This window comes from Hyperoodon ampullatus (genome assembly GCF_949752795.1).
Source record: "Hyperoodon ampullatus genome assembly, chromosome: 5".
NCBI lineage: Eukaryota > Metazoa > Chordata > Mammalia > Artiodactyla > Ziphiidae > Hyperoodon > Hyperoodon ampullatus.
Genome location: NC_136918.1, coordinates 91345047 through 91365811, shown reverse-complemented (window position 1 = coordinate 91365811; position 20765 = coordinate 91345047). Strand labels below are relative to the sequence as shown.

General features: G+C 39.3%; 1 protein-coding gene across 1 annotated transcript in view; it reads right to left on the bottom strand.

Moving 5' to 3' along the window:
• Positions 1–1065: 1065 nt before the first annotated feature.
• MYH15 (myosin heavy chain 15) overlaps positions 1066–20765 on the bottom strand; it is a gene marked incomplete at both ends in the record, with an annotated part of 182920 nt that continues 163220 nt past the window's right edge. The window contains 4 exon segments of the mRNA XM_079705269.1: positions 1066–1236; positions 3124–3258; positions 4219–4264; positions 4266–4312. Coding sequence (XP_079561395.1) covers positions 1066–1236; positions 3124–3258; positions 4219–4264; positions 4266–4312 — 399 coding nt within the window.

Below are 20765 nucleotides of genomic sequence, written 5' to 3'. Positions count from 1 at the left end.
AGTATGTAGCCTACGTGGTTGTCCAGCAGGAAGGTTTTACCTACAAGTGCAAAATGCCCAACTATGACTATATGTAAATCACTACAGAATGCTAAGAAAAGCCTGTTGTCTCCCACCATTACTGGCTAAAAATATAGACTCACGGATGTAGAAATAAGGCCAGCAGAGTTCACTCACTTCAGTAATAACCGTTTACCAATATGCCCTAGTCCCCGTGGACCATAACATAGCTCATGTCTTCTGTAAATATTACTCATTAAGAAGCAATATGTACAAAGTATTTTTTTAACATCAGAATTTAAAAGATTCTTGCATCTATTTAATCTTTCATGGGAAATGTTTACTTGCCTCTGAGGATCAAAAAAATCCCCACTACACTTGGAAGCAACAATATTCCCTTTTATTATTTCATTTTCTGATCACCTTGTTTAAACTACTTTGGACACAGCATAAACATGTTTTTTAAAATGTCTGTTCCACAAATGACTGGGTATATCAAAACAGAGACTTGTAGATACAGAGAACAAACTAGTGGTCACCAGTAGCGGGAGGAGTAGAGGGAGGGGAAGGGGATTAAGAGGTACAAACTACTAGGTATAAAATAAACGAGACACAAGGATGCAATGTACAGCACAAGGAATATAACCAACATTTTATAATAACTTTAAATGGAGTATAATTTGCAAATGTCAAATCACTATGTTGTACACCTGAAACTAATATAACGTTGTAAATCAACTATACTTCAGTAAAAAAAATTAAGTGTATGTTTCAAATGCAACTTACGTTTCTGGCCATAAAACAGTCCCTCCTTGTACTTCTCCAGCCTCTGTCCTTTATAAACAAGGACTGGTCATTCTTCATGAACCTGAAAAACAGAATATCAGCGTGTTCTGTGAGAGTCCTGTGACTTTCATTAGTGCAACGCATACCCAGTGCTTTCCAGACATAAGCAGGACTTAGCCAACTCTTCATTCGCTTCAAAGGGAGGCAGGGAATTGAGGCAATTATCTGCATGAGAGAAAGCAGACACCGGTAATTCACCGCAAGGGTGTGCTCGGTCACTCAATTTTCTGCTCGCCTTGCATTGCCAGTGAAGGCAGCGCCCTCTATAGAAGACCCCATGAGGGAGAGACTAGCCACATCACCAATTTGCTCCACAGACCTGATGCACAGTTCTATCAGAAAACCTTTTCCTTTGGTTTCTGACAGTTGAAGGAATTTCAGGCTCTCCTCCTGTGAATGGAAAACAGTTAGTCATTGCACTGCCAAGGACGATTTTCCTATTCATCTCTGGCCTCTCAGAAGCAATTTCTGCTTCACTCATTTTATTCTTTGTTGGAAATAATCGTGACAAAGTCGAATGCATTACATCTGTTTCTGAGGCCCTTCGACCTCCTGCAGCTGAGTGCAATTGCCACACGTGTGAAATATTTCCCTAAACAAATCCATTACATGGGGTTGCTGGGCAGCTTCTACACAGAAGACCCCAATCTGAGGCCATAACACTTCTCAAACTGAGGCCAGAGTTCAAACCACTTAACTGGACCTCTCTATATAGGCCTTATCCCTGAGACAACTATTTGCTCATCGATAAGAAATTTCTGGAGTCTGCAAATGTCTCATATTTGGATCCAAATACATTCAATATAACCAACTTTTAGTCTCTTCTTCGAAAGAGATCCTTCGCCCTCCCGTAAGGTAGTATTTATTATTGGCTGCCCTATCTACTTATCTTGCACAGTTATTAATAATTCATTTATAATAAATAAGAAAGACCGGGACTTCCCTGGTGGCGCAGTGGTTGAGAGTCTGCCTGCCGATGCAGGGGACACGGGTTCGTGCCCCGGTCCGGGAAGATCCCACATGCCGCGGAGCGGCTGGGATCTGAGCCTGGGCGTCCGGAGCCTGTGCTCCGCAATGGGAGAGGCCACAACAGTGAGAGGCCCGCGTACCAAAAAAAAAAAAAAAAAAAAGAACAAGCATGAACCATGTTTTTAAAACTGAAATGACGGTGCCTGTGCTAAGTGCTCTGTGGAGGGTATCCAACCTCCTTTAATTCTCTCCTCCTAAAGCCAGATCACACTTTAAAACTGTGTTTCTGGGAACAATCTCAATGAGGAAGCTGAGGCTACCCTAACTGCCACAGTATGAAGTTTGTGTCCCCGCCCACAAAATTCATAGGTTGAAATCCTAACCCCCATGGTGATGGTAGTAGGAGATGGGGCCTTTGGGAAATTATTAGGTCATGAGGGTTGAGTCCTCGTGACTGGGATTAATGCCCTTATGCAAAAAAGACCCCAGAGAGCTTCCTTCTCTTTCTACCATGGGAGGTTACAGTGGGAAGAGGGCGTCTACAAGGAAGTGGCCCTCACCAGATACCAAATCTGCCAGTACCATGACCTTGGGCTTCCCAGCCTCCAGAACTGTGAGAAATGTTTGTAGTTTGTAAGCCATTCAGTCTCTGGTATTCTGTTATGGCAGCCTGAACAGACTAAGACAATGACCCTGCCAAGCCTACAGTTTAGTGCTCTCTGTCACTCTATCACTTTACCAGGAAAATTAGGGCACTGGCCCCTACTACTGGATCAGAACTAAAGTTTGGGGGACCAGAGATGTAGACAGTCCCTTTCTCTGTTTTAGGGAAGATAACTAAAAAGCAGGACTCTTCCATTTTTTCTCATTCATGGCCTCAATTTTAAACGTGTCCGCCTGGGGTCTCCATGTCAATATGATACAAAGTCACATACTTACCCACAATAGAAGGAGTTCACTTAGAATTTCAAGCAGATCCATCTGTGCTTCTTTAATCATCGTTGCTCCCTGGACTTCTGACGGTTCTACCCACATGAATCTAGGCCCTGGAGCTCAGAGCCTGCACATTAGCCTAGAATTAAGCATTTGAGAAGCGTAAATACAGTGTGCATCCCACTCAAATGCTTAGTGCTTCATACTACCTGGACAAGTAGAATTAATAAATATAGGAAGATTTTGTCAGAACCTGTTTTTTAATGTAGTTTTTTAAAAGCCTTTAAAGAGAGAAACAAGAAATTTCCATGTGATGACATGAACCTGAAACACAAGTGCTTTAAAAGTTAGAACAGAGCTGAATATCTGATGTACCTTTTCCCCAAACTCTTTTGCTTTAATCTTAAGCTTATTAACTTGAGATTCGGCTATCTCTGCCCTTTCCTTAGCTTCAATCAACTTATGTTGCTGCTTCTTATACTTGGAAAGGTATTGACTAGCTTCTGCTTCCTGTAAAAATAAAAAATGAAAAAAAAAAAGGAATCCCTGAGCCTACTAGTCATATTTTTGTTCTGCTCTGCCATTAGAAAGTTGAAAAATGTGTGAAGGAATCTAAACATCTGAGTATTGAATGGAATATCATATTTTGGTATGATATATATGGATTCAGATTCCTAACAGGCACCAGATCCATTTTATAACTGTTGTTCCCTGGAAATTTAGAACATGGTCAGCACTTTCCACCAACTGGATGTAGTCCAGCTTTCACAGATTTGGTATGTGATAGATTAACCACAGTTATTTGTTTTGTAATCAGTTTAACATCCTATTCTGGGTAGAGGGAGCTTGTCTTTACATTTATAAGGGTCAACAGGTAATTATTAGACATAGCAGTATTTTAGCCCAAAGCATTTAAATAATCAATTCAAAACCCTTCAAGATATATTATTATTAGGCATAAGCCAATATATATGGTGCTTATCAATTACATTCCATGGAGCTATGGCTACTAACCAGGGTTGACAAGTACATTTCAAGAGATGGTAGTTTTGGCCACAGTTATGTCCAGGCGCATCAGGAAAAAGGACTGTGAGCTGCATTTATGTTCAACCAAGGTTTTAGAGTGAGGAAAGCCCTAGGGTGAGGAGGGTCTCAGGGTGATTACCCAACCAAAACTTTTCCATCTTTACATGATACCATGCTCTTATTTGGCTCATTTTTTTTGCAATACACATGTTTGGGCATAACCACAAGGTCAAGGGAGAGAGCTCTGGCTCCCTGGAGGGAAAAGTTGCACAAATTTTAACCATAGGTAATAATTCTTGCATGAGAAAAAACAGAATGAGCAGACTTTAAGCTGAGCTGGTCCTCTCTGACAAGCTGCTCATCTAGCTTAGGGCCACATATCTCCATTAATCAAAAGTAAATGGCTAGGAAATCCATGAGGCTGCAAATGCCTCAGGTACTTACCACTGCCTCAATTTCCTGCTTATAACTTTGTACGTTTAGCTGGATTATCCACCAGAGTCTGCATCCTGCTCATATTTTTCTTATCTTCCTCTGCCTGCAATGTATAGGTATGTATGTGAAGGTGATTTGAAGGATCCAGCAGTATGCAATGGGTGTAGCCCCACATGAGGAAATGAGAGTAAGGAGATTTTATTAAACACCAAATTTAGAGTTATGATTTGAAAAATGGGTTTAACTCTACTCATCCCAAGTTCTAAGAGATTAATAAACACAGCTCAGAGTAATGACAGTCATTTCTCCTGATCCACCACAGAACTCCCAGCCTTTGCTAAAATGGAAGTTAAAGCCACTAGTTTCAATTTGGTCTTCAGCCCTCCCATCCCAGCCAAGCCACATCTGCCTGTGGTTTCTCAGTGCCCGCCTCCAACCCCCATCAAATCAATTCCTCCCTTGAACTTTCTAGTTGATCCTTGGCTTTGGATAATGGAACTACAGGAAAGTTTAAATTTTCTGGAATTCTGGTGTGGGCATCAGCAGAGATAGGGAAGAAAATTCCATAAGCTGTGGGGACACTTTGGTGTGTTCTCATTGCTTCCATTGCAATCCAGCCTTGGGCTGGAGAAAGAAAATCTAGTGAGGTGGTGTTTCTCAACCATGCTCTGTGAAGCCCTGGGTATTCTGAAGAGAAAGCAGTGGAGACACAGACATGTAGGAAGGCTCTGCATGTCACCCCCTTTCCTACGCCTTTTAACTAGAGTATCTCCACTTTGGAGCTGTTGAACTTCCCTGAAGAAGAAAGTATCTTAACTGGCTGATGACTGAGATAAATAATTTACCCAAGACATACCCCCACTGCTCAAAAATTTCTTCTGGCTCCATCTTACCTATTCCATCAAGTATCAACTTTTTTGGTGGCTTTCATGGTTTCTCCACTTACCTCCCATGGCCCTCCACAAACTCCCTTCACTCTAACTAGTCTCATCTCCTATGCCTCCATAGCTATCCTGCTTGTTCCCTCCTTGCTAGGTTTAACCATTATCCCCCAGGACACACCACAGAGGCAGCAGACAGAAATGCCCAGTGTTTTCTTGAAAGAGGCCTATTTGCTTCTCTTAGTAGCTTCGGCCCAAGGGAAAGGTTTCTAATTTAACATACATCAAGGGGCTGACTGCATTACTCTCCAGAGACCAGGGAGGCTGGTGGGCACTATCTCCACACTGTCCCTCTGCCTCACTCCAAGATGCTGGTATCTCTTGCAAAGGAACTTGTGCACATATTTGGTGGCCCAGTTTTTACAGCTGCTGCCCAGGGGACACCCCTTGAAAGCTTGGCTCTGGTGGCCAGCAGGACTTATGTTCATGGGTCCTACAGTACTGCAACAAACAGAGTTTCCAACTAGCAACCACCCGCTCCTTCCAGGGCAGTAGCAGAAGACTGAAATGCCTGGGAAAGCCAGTGGGTACCATCTTCACATGCCCCACCCAGGTCACCAGTATCTCTGAGAAAGGAGCTTATGCACAGGTCTGGTACACTGACTTTTGTAGCTGATGCCCAGAGGATACATTCCTTGATATCCTGTCTCCAGTGACCAGCAGGGCTTGTGTTCACAGGTACAACAGGATGGTAGCAAACAAAGAAACAGTTCTTAACTGGCTGTCACCCCAAGGGTCAGAACAGAGGAAACAGAAATTCCCGTCCCCCAGTCTTTCCTGGAAGAGGTATATTTGCATACTTTAAAAGCTCCCACCTGAGGGTATGGCTTCCAATCAGCCTGCATCTAGGTACTGACTGAGGGACACTGACAGCTCTTGGACTGAGGGACACTGACAGCTCTTGGACACCCTCAACTACTGGGAGCCACTAAGAACAAAGAAGGCCACTTGGACAATCACAAAGTTTTCATAGACAACCAAGAGCTAGGGTAGGGTTGAACAATAAAGATCTTCTCTTACATGAGCCTACTCATTCAAGACTGGGAGAGGTAGTTGTTTTATCTGACGCATATAAACCAACACAGAGAGTAAAAAAAAATTAAGAAACAAAGGAATATGTTCCAAATGAAGGAACAAGATAAAACCCCAGAAAAGGATAAAGTGATTTACCTGATAAAGAGTTCAAAATAATGGTAATGAACATGCTCACCAAGCTCAGGAGAACAATGCATGAACAAAGTGAACATTTCAAAAATGAGAAAATATAAGAAAGTACCCCAAACAGAAATCAAAGAGATGAAGAATAGAATAACTGAATTAAAAAATAGAGGCGTTCAACAGTAGACTAGATGAAGCAGAAGAAAGGATCATTGAACTTCAAGACAGGGCAGTGGACTTCATCCCATTAAAGTAGGAAAAAAAAAAGAAAATGAGTAAAGACAGCATAAGGGACTTATGGAATAACATCAAGTGGACCAGCATTTGCATTATAAGGGTCTCAGAAGGGGAAGAGAGAAAGAAAGGGGCATAAAAGTGATTTGAAAAAATAATGGCTGAAAACTTCCTTAACCTAGGAGGGAAACAGACATCCAGATTCAGGAAGCCTGGAATTCCCAATGAGATGAACCCACAGAGACCCACACCAAGACTATATTAAATAGTCAAAAGTTAAAGACAAAGAGAATCTTAAAAGTAGCAAGAGAAAAACTACTTGTTACATACAAAGGAAACTTCCATAATACTATCAGATTTTTCAGCAGGAACTTTCCAGGCCAGAAGAAAGTGGCACAATATATTCAAAGTGCTAAAAGAAAAAAAACTGCCAATTAAGAATTCTCTAATGGCAAAGTTGTCCTTCAGAATTGAAGGAAAGATAAACAGTTTTCTAGATAAGCAAAAGCTGAAGTTCAGCACCACTATACTGGCCGTACAAGAAATGTTTAAGGGACTTTAAGCTGAAACAGAAGGGCACTCATGTGTAACAGTAATGTATAAATCTCACTGATAAAGATAAATATAGGTTAAATTCAGAATAATCTAATATTGTAACGGTGGTAGATAAACACTTATAAATCTACTATTTAGGATTAAGAGACAAAAATGGTAAAAATAACTATACTACAAAAACTTGCTAATGAATATACAAGATAAAAAGATGTAAATTGTGACATCAAAAATATAAAACATAGGTGGGGAGAGATTAAAACGTAGACCTTTAGAATGCAACAAAACTTAAGTTGTTATCAACTTGAAATAGACTGTTATAAATACAGGTTGTTTTATGTAAGCCTCATGGTAACCACAAAGCAAAGCCCTATAGTAGATACACAAAAGAAAAACATAAAGGAATCTAGCATACCACTACAGAAAATTATCAAAGCACAACTGAAGAGAACAAGAGAAGACGAAAAGAACAAAGGACTTACAAAACAGTCAGAAAACAATTAACAAATGGGCAATAAGTACATACCTATCAGTCATTACTTTAAATGTAAATGGACTAAATTCTCTACTCCACACAGAGTGGCCAAGTAGATTAAAAAACAAGACCTATCTATCTGCTGCCTACAAAAGACTCATTTCAGATATAAGGGCTCACACAGACTGAAAGTAAAGGGATGGAAAAAGATATTCCACGCAAATGAAACCAAAATAAAGGTGGGGTAGCTATACTTATTTCAGAGAAAGTAGACTTTAAGACAAAGGCTAATAAGAGACAAAATGGGTCATTATATAATGATAAAGGGGTAAGTCTAACAATATGATACAACATTTGTGAATATTTATGCACCAACATAGGAGTATCCAAATCTATAAAACAAATATTAACAGGCCTAAAGGAAGAAATAAACAGCAATTAACATACGGGACTTCAATACCCCACTTTCATAGAAAGATCGATCATGCAGACAAAAAATCATTAAAGAAACATTGGCCTTAAATGACATGTTAGATCAGATGGACTTAGACATATGAAGAACATTTCATTCAAAAGCAACAGAATAAACATTATTTTCAAGCACACATAAAACATTCTCCAGGATACATGATATGTTAGGCCACAAAAAAACTCTTAATAAATTTAAGAGGATTGAAATCATGCTGAGTATCTTTTCTGACCACAATGTATAAAACTAGAAACCAATTACAAGTAAAAAATAATAATTTACAAATATATGGAGATTAAATAACATGCTACTGAACAACCAATGGGTCAAAGAAGAAATCAAAAGAGAAATAAAAAATACCTTGAGACAAATGAAAATGAAAATACAACATATGAAAACTTATGAGACTCAGCAAAAGCAGTTCTAAGAGGGAAGTTCATAGTGATAAATGTCTTTATTTATTTAGGCTGTGCCACATGGCATACAAGACCTTAGTTCCCTGACTGGGGATCAAGCCTATGCCCCCTGCAGTGGAAGCATGGAATCTTTTAAATTTTTTAATGTCTTTATTGGAGTATAATTGCTTTACAATGGGTGTGTTAGCTTCTCCTTAATAACAAGGTGTATCAATTATACATATACATATATTCCCATATTTCTTCCCTCTTGCATCTCCCTCCCTCTCACCCTCCCTATCCCACTCCTCTAGGTGGTCACAAAGCACCGAGCTGATCTCCCTGTGCTATGCAGCTGCTTCCCACTAGCTATCTATTTTACATTTGGTAGTGTATATATGTCCATGCCACTCTCACTTTGTCCCAGCTTCCCCTTCCCCTTCCCCATAACCTCAAGTCTATTCTCTAGTAGGTCTGCATCTGTATTCCCGTCTTGCCCCTAGGTTCTTCATGACCATTTTTTTTCTTAGATTCCATATGTATGTGTTAGCATATAGTATTTGTTTTTCCCTTTCTGACTTCACTCTGTATGACAGACTCTAGGTCCATCCACCTCACTACAAATAACTCAATTTCGTTTCTTTTTATGGCTGAGTAATATGCCATTGTATATATGTGCCACATCTTCTTTATCCATTCATCTGTTGATAGACACTTAGGTTGCTTCCATGTCCTGGCTACTGTAAATAGAACTGCAATGAACATTGTGGTACATGACTCTTTTTGAATTATGGTTTTCTCAGGGTACATGCCAAGTAGTGGGATTGCTGGGTTGTATGGTAGTTCTATTTTTAGTTTTTTAAGGAACCTCCATACTGTTCTCCATAGTGGCTGTATCAATTTACATTCCCACCAACAGTGCAAGAGGATTCCCTTTTCTCCACACCCTCTCCAGCATTTATTGTTTGTAGATTTTTTGATGATGGCCATTCTGACCGGTGTGAGATGATATCTCATTGTAGTTTTGATTTGCATTTCTCAAATGATTAATGATGTTGAGCATTCCTTCATGTGTTTGTTGGAAATCTGTATATCTTCTTTGGAGAAATGTCTATTTAGGTCTTTTGCCCATTTTTGGATTGGGCTGTTTGTTTTTTTGATATTGAGCTGCATGAGCTGGAAAGCATGGAATCTTAACCACTGGACTGCCAGGGAAGTCCCAATGCCTACATTTTGGAAACAAGAAAAACCTCAAATAAACAACCTAATTTTACACCTCAAGGAACTAGAAAAAGAAGAGCAAATGAAGCCCAAAGTTAATAGAAGGAAGGAAGTTAACAAAAATCAAGGTGGAAATAAACAGAGATTAAAAAAAAAAAACAGTAGAAAAGATCAAGGAAGCTAAGAGCTGTTTTTTAAGATAAGCAAAATTGACAAGCCCTTAACTAGACTCACCAAGAAAAAAAGAGAGAGGACTCAAATAAAATCAGACATGAAAGAGGAGATGTTATAACTGATACCATAGAAATACAAAGGATCATAAGAGACTACTAGGAACAATTATGTACCAACAGTTTGGACAACCTAGAAGAAATGGATAAATTTTACAACATACAACCTACCATGACTGAATCATGAAGAAATGGAAAATCTGAACAGACCAATTGCTAGTTAGGTCATTAAATCAGTAATCAAAAACCTCCCAACATAAAAAGTCCAGGACCAGACAGCTTCACTGGTGAATTCTACCAAACATTTAAAGAAGAATACCAATATTTTCTCAACTATACCAAAAAATAGAAGAGTAGGGAACACTTCCAAACTCATTTTCTGAGGTCAGGATTTCCCTGATACCAAAACTGGAAGAGGACATCACGAAAAAAGAAAACCATAGGCCAATATCCCTGATGCATATAGATGCAAAAATCCTCAAAAAATATTAGCAAACTGAATTCAACAATACATTAAAAGAATCATACACCATGATCAAGTAGGATTTGTTCCAGTGATGCAAGGATGGTTCAACATCTGCAAATCAATAAATGTGATACACCACATTAACAAAATGAAGGGTAAAAATCATATGATCATCTCAAAAATGTCAGCAAAAAATATTTGACAAAATGTAACATTCATTTATGATAAAACCTCTAAACAAAGTAGATATAGAGGGGAAATACCTCAGCATAGTAAAGGTCATATATGACAAACCCAAACCTGTCATAATACTCAGTGAAGAAAAACTGAAATCTTTCCCTCTCAGATCAAGAACAAGACAGGGATGTCCATTCTTGCCACTTTTATCCAACATAGTACTGGAAGTCCCAGTCAGAGCAATTGGGCAAGAAAAAGAGATAAAAGGCATCCATATTGGAAAGGAAGAAGTAAAAGTCTCTCTCTTTACAGATGACATATTTTATATAGAAAACCCTAAAGACTTCAATAAAACTGTTAGAACTAATAAAATGATTCAGTAAATTTGCAGGATACAAAATCATTATACAAAAATCAGTTATGTTTCTGTACACTAATATGAACTATCACAAAGAGAAATTAAGAAAACAATACCATTTATAATTGCAACAAAAAGAATAAAATACTTAGGAATAAATTTAACCAAGGGGAGTGAAAGATTTGCACACTGAAAACTATAAGACATTAATGAAAGAAATTGAAGAAGACACAAATAAGTGGAAAGATATTCTGTGCTCATGGATTGGAAGAATTAATGTTAAAATATCCATACTACCCAAAGCAATCTACAAAGTCATGCAATCACTACCATAATAACAATGGCACCTTTCACAGAAATAGAATGGAACCACAAAAGACCCCAAATAGCCAAAGCAATCTTGGAAAGAAGAATAAAGCTGAAGGCATCATGCTCCCTGATTTCAATTTCAAACATATTACGAAGGTATAGTAATTGAAACAGTATGGTATTGGAATAAAAACAGACATGTAGATCAACTGAACAGAAAAGAGAGCCCAGAAATACTCATATATAAATGGCCAATTTATGACAAATGAGTCAGGAACATATAATGGGTAAAAGACAGCCACCTCTACAATAAACGGTGTTGGGAAAATTGGACAGCCATATGCAAAAGAATGAAATTTGACCATTATCTTACACCATACATAAAAATGAACTCAAAATGGATACAAATTTGAATCTAAGACCTGGAATCATAAGACTCCTAGAAGACAACACAGAGGGTAAGCTCCATCACATTGGTCTTGACAAGGATTTTTTTTATTTGACGCCAAAAGCAAAAGCAATAGAAGCAAAAATAAACAAGTGGGACTACATCAAACTTTAAAACTTCTACACAGCAAAGGAAACTATCAACAAAATGAAAAGGCAATCTGTGGAATGGGAGAAAATATTTTCACATCATTTATCTGAGAAGAGGTTAATATCTAAAAAAATAAAGAAATTACACAACAATATCAAAAAAATTAAAAACCTGATTAAAAATGGATAGATGGAGAGAGGGCGAAGATGGCGGAAGAGTAAGACATGGAGATCACCTTCTTCCCCACACATACATCAGAAATACATCTACATGTGGAACAACTCCTACAGGACACCTACTGAACGCTGGCAGAAGACCTCAGACCTCCCAAATGGCAAGAAACTCCCCACGTACCTGGGCAGGGCAAAAGAAAAAAGAATAAACAGACAAAAGAATAGGGCGGGACCGGCACCAGTGGGAGGGAGCCGTGAAGGAGCAAACGTTTCCACACACTAGAAGCCCCCTTGCAGGCGGAGACTGCGGGTGGCGGAGGGGGGAAGCTTCGGAACCATGGAGGAGAGTGCAGCAACAGGGGTGCAGAGGGAAAAGCGGTGAGATTCCCGCACAGAGGATCAGTGCTGACCAGCACTAACCAGCCCGAGAGGCTTGTCTGCTCACCCGCCAGGGCGGCGGGGCTGGGAGCTGAGGCTCGGGCTTCAGTCGGAGCACAGGGAGAGGACTGGGGTTGGTGGCGTGAACACAGCCTGAAAGGGTTAGTGTACCACGGCTAGCCGGGAGGGAGTCCAGGGAAAAGTCTGGACCTGCCGAAGAGGCAAGAAACTTTTTCTTCCCTCTTTGTTTCCTGGTGCGCGAGGAGAGGGGATTAAGAGCGCTGCTTAAAGGAGCGCCAGAGACGGGCGCGAGCCGCAGCTAAAAGCGCGGACACCAGAGACGGGCGTGGGACGCTGGGGCTGCTGCTGCCGCCACCAAGAAGCCAGTGTGCGAGCACAGGTCACTCTCTACACCTCCCCTCCCGGGAGCATGTGCAGCCCTCCACTGCCAGGGTCCCGTGATCCAGGGACAGCTTCCCCGGGAGAACACACGGCGCGCCTCAGGCTGGTGCAACGTCACGCCAGCCTCTGCCGCCGCAGGCTCACCCCACACTTCGTACCCCTCCCTCCCCCCGGCCTGAGTGAGCCAGAGCCCCCGAATCAGCGGCTCCTTTAACCACGTCCTGTCTGAACAAAGAACAGACGCCCTCCAGCGACCTACAGGCAGAGGCGGGGCCGAATCCAAAGCTGAACCCCGGGAGCTGTGAGAACAAAGAAGAGAAAGGGAAATCTCTCGAGCAGCCTCAGGAGCAGCGGATTAAATCTCGACAATCAACTTGATGTACCCTGCATCTGTGGAATACCTGAATAGACAACGAATCATCCCAAATTGAGGAGGTGGACATTGAGAGCAAGATTTATTATTTTTTCCCCTTTTCCTCTTTTTGTAAGTGTGTATGTGTATGCTTCTGTGTGAGACTTTGTCTGTATAGCTTTGCTTTCACCATTTGTCCTAGGGTTCTATCCATCCGTTTTTTTTTTCCTTAATAAATATTCTTTTATTTTAATAACTTTATTTTATTTTACCTTACTTTATTTTATTTTATTTTATCCTCTTTCTTTCTTTCTACTTTTTCTCCCTTTTATTCTGAGCCGTGTGGATGAAAAGCTCTTAGTGATGCAGCCAGGAGTCAGTGCTGTGCCTCTGAGGTGGGAGAGCCAACTTCAGGACACTGGTCCACAAGACACCTCCCAACTCACGTAATATCAAACAGCGAAAATCTCCCAGAGATCTCCATCTCAACACCAGCACCCAGCTTCAGTCAACGACCAGCAAACTACAGTGCTGGTCACCCTATGCCAAGCAACTAACAAGACAGGAACACAACCCCACCCATTAGCAGAGAGGCTGCCTAAAAACATAATAAGGCCACAGGCACCCCAAAACACACCAACAGACGTGGACATGCCCACCAGAAAGACAATATCCAGCCTCATCCACCAGAACACAGGTACTAGTCCCCTCCACCAGGAATCCTACACAACCCACTGAACCAACTTTAGCCACTGGGTACAGACACCAAAAACAACGGGAACTACAAACCTGCAGCCTGCAAAAAGGAGACCCCAAACACAGTAAGATAAGCAAAATGAGAAGAAAGAAAAACACACAGAGGTTGAAGGAGCAAGATAAAAACCCACCAGACCTAACAAATGAAGAGGAAATAGTCAATCTACCTGAAAAAACATCAGAATAATGATAGTAAAGATGATCCAAAATCTAGGAAATAGAATAGAGAAAATGCAAGAAACATTTAACAAGGACCTAGAAGAACTAAAGGTGAAACAAGCAATGATGAAAAACACAATAAATGAAATTAAAAATACTCTAGAAGGGATCAATAGCAGAATAACTGAGGCAGAAGAACGGATAAGTGACCTGGAAGATAAAATAGTGGAAATAATTACTGCAGAGCAGAAGAAAGAAAAAAGAATGAAAAGAACAGAGGACAGTCTCAGAGACCTCTGGGACAACATTAAACGCACCAACATTCGAATTATAGGGGTTCCAGAAGAAGAAGAGAAAAAGAAAGGGACTGAGAAAATATTTGAAGAGATTATAGTTTAAAACTTCCCTAATATGGGAAAGGAAATAGTTAATCAAGTCCAGGAAGCACAGAGAGTGCCATACAGGATAAATCCAAGGAGAAACATGCCAAGACACATATTAATCAAACTGTCAAAAATTAAATACAAAGAAAACATATTAAAAGCAGCAAGGGAAAAACAACAAATAACACACAAGGGAATCCCCATAAGGTTAACAGCTGATCTTTCAGCAGAAACTCTGCAAGCCAGAAGGGACTGGCAAGACATATTTAAAGTGATGAAGGAGAAAAACCTACAACCAAGATTACTCTACCCAGCAAGGATCTCATTCAGATTTGATGGAGAAATTAAAACGTTTACAGACAAGCAAAAGCTGAGAGAGTTCAGCACCACCAAACCAGCTTAACAACAAATGTTAAAGGATCTTCTCTAGGCAGAAACACACGAGAAGGAAAAGACCTACAATAACAAACCCAGAAAAATTAAGAAAATGGAATAGGAACATACATATCAATAATTACCTTAAATGTAAATGGATTAAGTGCTCCCACCAAAAGACACAGACTGGATGAATGGATACACAACCAAGACCCATATATATGCTGTCTACAAGAGACCCACTTTATACCTAGAGACACATACAGACTGAAAGTGAGGGGATGGAAAAAGATATTCCATGCAAATGGAAACCAAAAGAAAGCTGGAGTAGAAATTCTCATATCAGACAAAATGGACTTTAAAATAAAGACTCTTAGAAGAGACAAAGAAGGACATTACATAATCATCAAGGGATCGATCCAAGAAGAAGATATAACAATTGTAAATATTTATGCACCCAACATAGGAGCACCTCAATACATAAGGCAAATACTAACAGCCATAAAAGGGGAAATCGACAGTAAAACATTCATAGGATGGGACTTTAACACCCCACTTTCACCAACTGACAGATCATCCAAAATGAAAATAAATAAGTAAACACAAGCTTTAAATGATACGTTAAACAAGATGGACTTAATTGATATTTATAGGACATTCCATCCAAAAACAACACAATACACATTTTTCTCAAGTGCTCATGGAACATTCTCCAGGATAGATCATATCTTGGGTCACAAATCAAGCCTTGGTAAATTTAAGAAAATTGAAATTGTATCAAGTATCTTTTCCGACCACAATGCTATGAGACTAGATATCAATTACAGGAAAAGATCTGTAAAAAATACAAGCACATGGAGGCTAAACAATGCACTACTCAATAACGAAGTGATCACTGAAGAAATCAAAGAGGAAATTAAAAAATACCTAGAAACAAATGAAAATGGAGTCACGACAACCCAAAACCTATGGGATGCAGCAAAAGCAGTTCTAAGAGGGAAGTTTATAGCAATACAATCCCAACTTAAGAAACAGGAAACATCTTGAATAAACAACCTAACCTTGCACCTAAAGCAATTAGAGAAAGAAGAACAAAAAACTCCCAAAGTTACCAGAAGGAAAGAAATCATAAAGATCAGATCAGAAATAAATGAAAAAGAAATGAAGGAAACGATAGCAGAGATCAATAAAACTAAAAGCTGGTTCTTTGAGAAGATAAACAAAATTGATAAACCATTAGCCAGACTCATCAAGAAAAAAGGGAGAAGACTCAAATCAATAGAATTAGAAATGAAAAAGGAGAAGTAACAACTGACACTGCAGAAATACAAAAGATCATGAGAGATTACTACAAGCAACTATATGACAATAAAATGGACAACCTGGAAGAAATGGACAAATTCTTAGAAATGCACAACCTGCCGAGACTGAATCAGGAAGAAATAGAAAATATGAACAGACCAATCACAAGCACTGAAATTGAAACTGTGATTAAAAATCTTCCAACAAACAAAAGCCCAGGACCAGATGGCTTCACAGGCGAATTCTATCAAACATTTAAAGAAGACCTAACACCTTTCCTTCTCAAACTCTTCCAAAATACAGCAGAGGGAGGAACACTCCCAAACTCATTCTACGAGGCCACCATCACCCTGATACCAAAACCAGACAAGGATGTCACAAAGAAAGAAAACTACAGGCCAATATCACTGATGAACATAGATGCAAAAATCCTCAACAAAATACTAGCAAACAGAATCCAACAGCACATTAAAAGGATCATACAGCATGATCAAGTGGGGTTTATTCCAAGAATGCAAGGATTCTTCAATATATGCAAATGAATCAACGTGATACACCATATTAACAAATTGAAGGAGAAAAACCATATGGTTATCTCAATAGATGCAGAGAAAGCTTTCGACAAAATTCAACACCCATTTATGATAAAAACCCTCCAGAAAGTAGGCATAGAGGGAACTTACCTCAACATAATAAAGGCCATATGTGACAAACCCACAGCCAACATCATTCTCAATGGTGAAAAATTGAAAGCATTTCCACTAAGATCAGGAACAAGACAAGGATGCCCACTCTCACCACTCTTATTCAACATAGTTTTGGAAGTTTTAGCCACAGCAATCAGAGAAGAAAAGGAAATAAAAGGAATCCAAATCAGAAAAGAAGAAGTAAAGCTGTCACTTTTTGCAGATGACATGATACTATACATAGAGAATCCTAAAGATGCTAACAGAAAACTACTAGAGCTAATCAGTGAATTTGGTAATGTAGCAGGATACAAAATTAATCCACAGAAATCTCTGGCATTCCTATACGCTAATGATGAAAAATCTGAAAGTGAAATCAAGAAAACACTCCCGTTTACCATTGTAACAAAAAGAATAAAATATCTAGGAATAAACCTACCTAAGGAGAAAAAAGACCTCCATGCTGAAAATTATAAGACAGTGATGAAAGAAATTAGAGATGATATAAATAGATGGAGAGATATACCATGTTCTTGGGTTGGAAGAATCAACATTGTGAAAATGACTCTACTACCCAAAGCAATCCCTATCAAACTACCACTGACATTTTTCACAGAACTAGAACAAAAAATTTCAAAATTTTATGGAAACACAAAAGAACCCGAATAGCCAAAGCAACCTTGAGAATGAAAAACGGACCTGGAGGAATCAGGCTCCCTGACTTCAGACTATAGTAAAAAGCTACAGTAATCAAGACAGTATGGTACTGGTACAAAAACAGAAATATAGATCAATGGAACAGGATAGAAAGCCCAGAGATAAACACATGCACATATGGTCACCTTATCTTTGATAAAGGAGGCAGGAATGTACAGTGGAGAAAGGACAGCCTCTTCAATAAGTGGTGCTGGGAAAACTGGACAGGGACATGTAAAAGTATGAGATTAGATCACTCCCTAACACCATACACAAACATAAGGTCAAAATGGATTAAAGATCTAAATGTAAGGCCAGAAAATATCAAACTCTTAGAGGAAAACATAGGCAGAACACTCTATGATATAAATCATAGCAAGATCCTTTTTGACCCTCCTCCTAAAGAAATGGAAATAAAAACAAAAATAAACACATGGGACCTAATGGAACTGCAAAGCTTTTGCACAGCAAAGGAAACCATAAACAAGACCTAAAGACAACCCTCAGAATGGAAGCAAATATTTGCAAATGAAGCAACTGATAAAGGATTAATCTCCAAAATTTACAAGCAGCTCATGCAGCTCAATAACAAAAAAACAATCAACCCAATCCAAAAATGGGCAGAAGACCTAAATAGACATTTCTCCAAAGAAGATATAGAGACTGCCAACAAATACATGAAAGAATGCTCAACATCATTAATCATTAGAGAAATGCAAATCAAAACTACAATGAGATATCACCTCACACCAGTCAGAATGGCCATCATCAAAAAATCTACAAACAATAAATGCTGGAGAGGGTGTGGAGAAAAGGGAACCCTCTTGCACTGTTGATGAGAATGTAAATTGATACAGCCACTATGGAGAGCAGTATGGAGGTTCCTTAAAAAATGAAAAATAGAACTACCATACGACCCAGCAATCCCACTACTGGTCATATACCCTGAGAAAACCATAATTCAAAAAGAGTCATGTACCACAATGTTCATTGCAGCTCTGTTTACAATAGCCAGGAAATGGAAACAACCTAAGTGTCCATCAACAGATGAATGGACAAAGAAGATGTGGTACATATATACAATGGAATATTACTCAGCTATAAAAAGAAACGAAACTGAGCTATTTGTAATGAGTTGGATGGACCTAGAGTCTGTCATACAGAGTGAAGTAAGTCAGCAAGAGAAAGACAAATACCACATGCTAACACATATATATGGAATTTAAGAAATAATAAATGTCATGAAGAACCTAGGGCTAAGACAGTAATAAAGACACAGACCTACTAGAGAATGGACTTGAGCATATGGGGAGGGGGCAGGGTAAGCGGTGACAAAGTGAGAGAGTGGCATGGACATATATACACTACCAAACGTAAAATAGATAGCTAGTGGGAAGCAGCTGCATAGCACAGGGACATCAGCTTGGTGCTTTGTGACCACCTAGAGGGGTGGGATAGGGAGGGTGGGAGGCAGACTCAAGAGAGAAGTGATATGGGAACATATGTATATGTATAACTGATTCACTTTGTTAAAAAGCAGAAACTAACACACCATTGTAAAGCAATTATACTCCAATAAAGATGTAAAAAAAAAAATGGATAGATGATCTGAGTAGACAGTTTTCCAAAGAAAACATACAAATGGCCAAGAGGTTCATCAAAAGGTACTCAACATCACTAATCATCAGGGAAATGCAAATGAAGACCACAATGAGATATCATCTCACACTAGTTAGAATGGCTGTCATCAAAAAAATAAGAAATAACAAGTGTTGGTGAGAATGTGAAGAAAAGGAGTCCTTGTACACTTTTGGTAGGAATGCAAATTGGTGTAGCCACTATGAAAAGTAGTATTGAGTTTCCTCAAAAAAAGTAAAAATAGAACTACCATATGATCCAGCAATTCCTCTTATAGGTATTTATCTGCAGGAAATGAAATCACTATCTCAAAAAGATATCTTCACCCCCATGTTCATGGCAACAGTATTTACAGTAGCCAAAATATGGAAGCAATCTAAGTATCCATCAACAGATGAACAGAAAAGAAGATGTGGTGTGTGTACACACACACACACACACACACACACACACACACACACACTGGAATATTACTCAGCCATAAAAAAGATGGAAACCCTGTCATTTGTGACAACATGGATTGAGGGCATTATAATAGGTGAAATAAATCAGTCAGAGAAAGACTATATTATCTCATCTATATGTGGAGTCTAAGAAACTGAACTCACATAAATATGAGAACAGATTAGGGGCTGCCAGAGGGGGTGATTGGGGGGTGGGGGAAATGGGTGATTGTGGTCAAAAGGTACAAACTTCTAGTTATAGGATGAATAAGTCCTGGGAATATAATATAGAGCATGGTGACGATAGTTAACAATGCTATATTGTATATTTGAAAGTTGCTAAGAGAATAGATCTTAAGAGTTCTCATCACAAGAAAAAAAATTGCAACTATGTGGGGTGATGGGTGTTAACTAAACTTGTTGTAATAATCATATTGCAATGTAAACATATATCAAATCATTAAGTTGTATACTCCAAAGTGATACAATGTTATCTGTTATATATATATATATATATATATATATATATATATATATATATATATATATATATATATATATATGAAGGAAGGGAAGGAGGAAGGAGAGTTTGGTTTAACCAACTCTTCATGTTGCCTAGAGCACTCCTCCCCCACTCCCACCTTAAAGTACAATCTGACAGTAGATAATTAATTACTCATTTTAAACTTCCTAAGGCAGGGGCCAATATATAAGAAATAACCGGATTGGGGAAATGAGATGTCTACTTTCTAGATAAAATCCCTCTTTGTTTTAATCTGCCTAGCTCTCTACCTCTCAGGTTTAAGAAACTTGAAGACTCACAGAATTATGTGGTCATAGGGAATTCCAAACCCAATAGAGGTTTAACTGCTTAAAACCAATTTACTCAGGTGAGTAAATTTAGTATGTGGTAAAGGAGGCCACACAGAAGAAAACTGAAAAAGGCTAGGTGGCTGCTGATATTGATGTTCCCCCCACGTGGGGAGGCAAAGCCTTTGTTAGGTTTAGGTTCACATCTCAGCTCCCACCAAGGCATTAAGTAACTGTGGTTGCCATAGTTGTGCAGGGCTCAGATTTCCCTTCAAGAAAACAACCTGCCATTCAGCTGTGAGGAGTGCAGGGACCTGAAACCCTCCAACTGCAGTGCCTTTGGGATCTGCTGTAGCACTTATACTGAGACCACACACTCCCCAAGCAGCCCCCAGCTGATAGTGGGGCACAGCCAAGTTATCAGGATCCGGCATTTTTGCCCAGCATGGGACTTCTTACAGCAATCTATGTGCCGGAGAC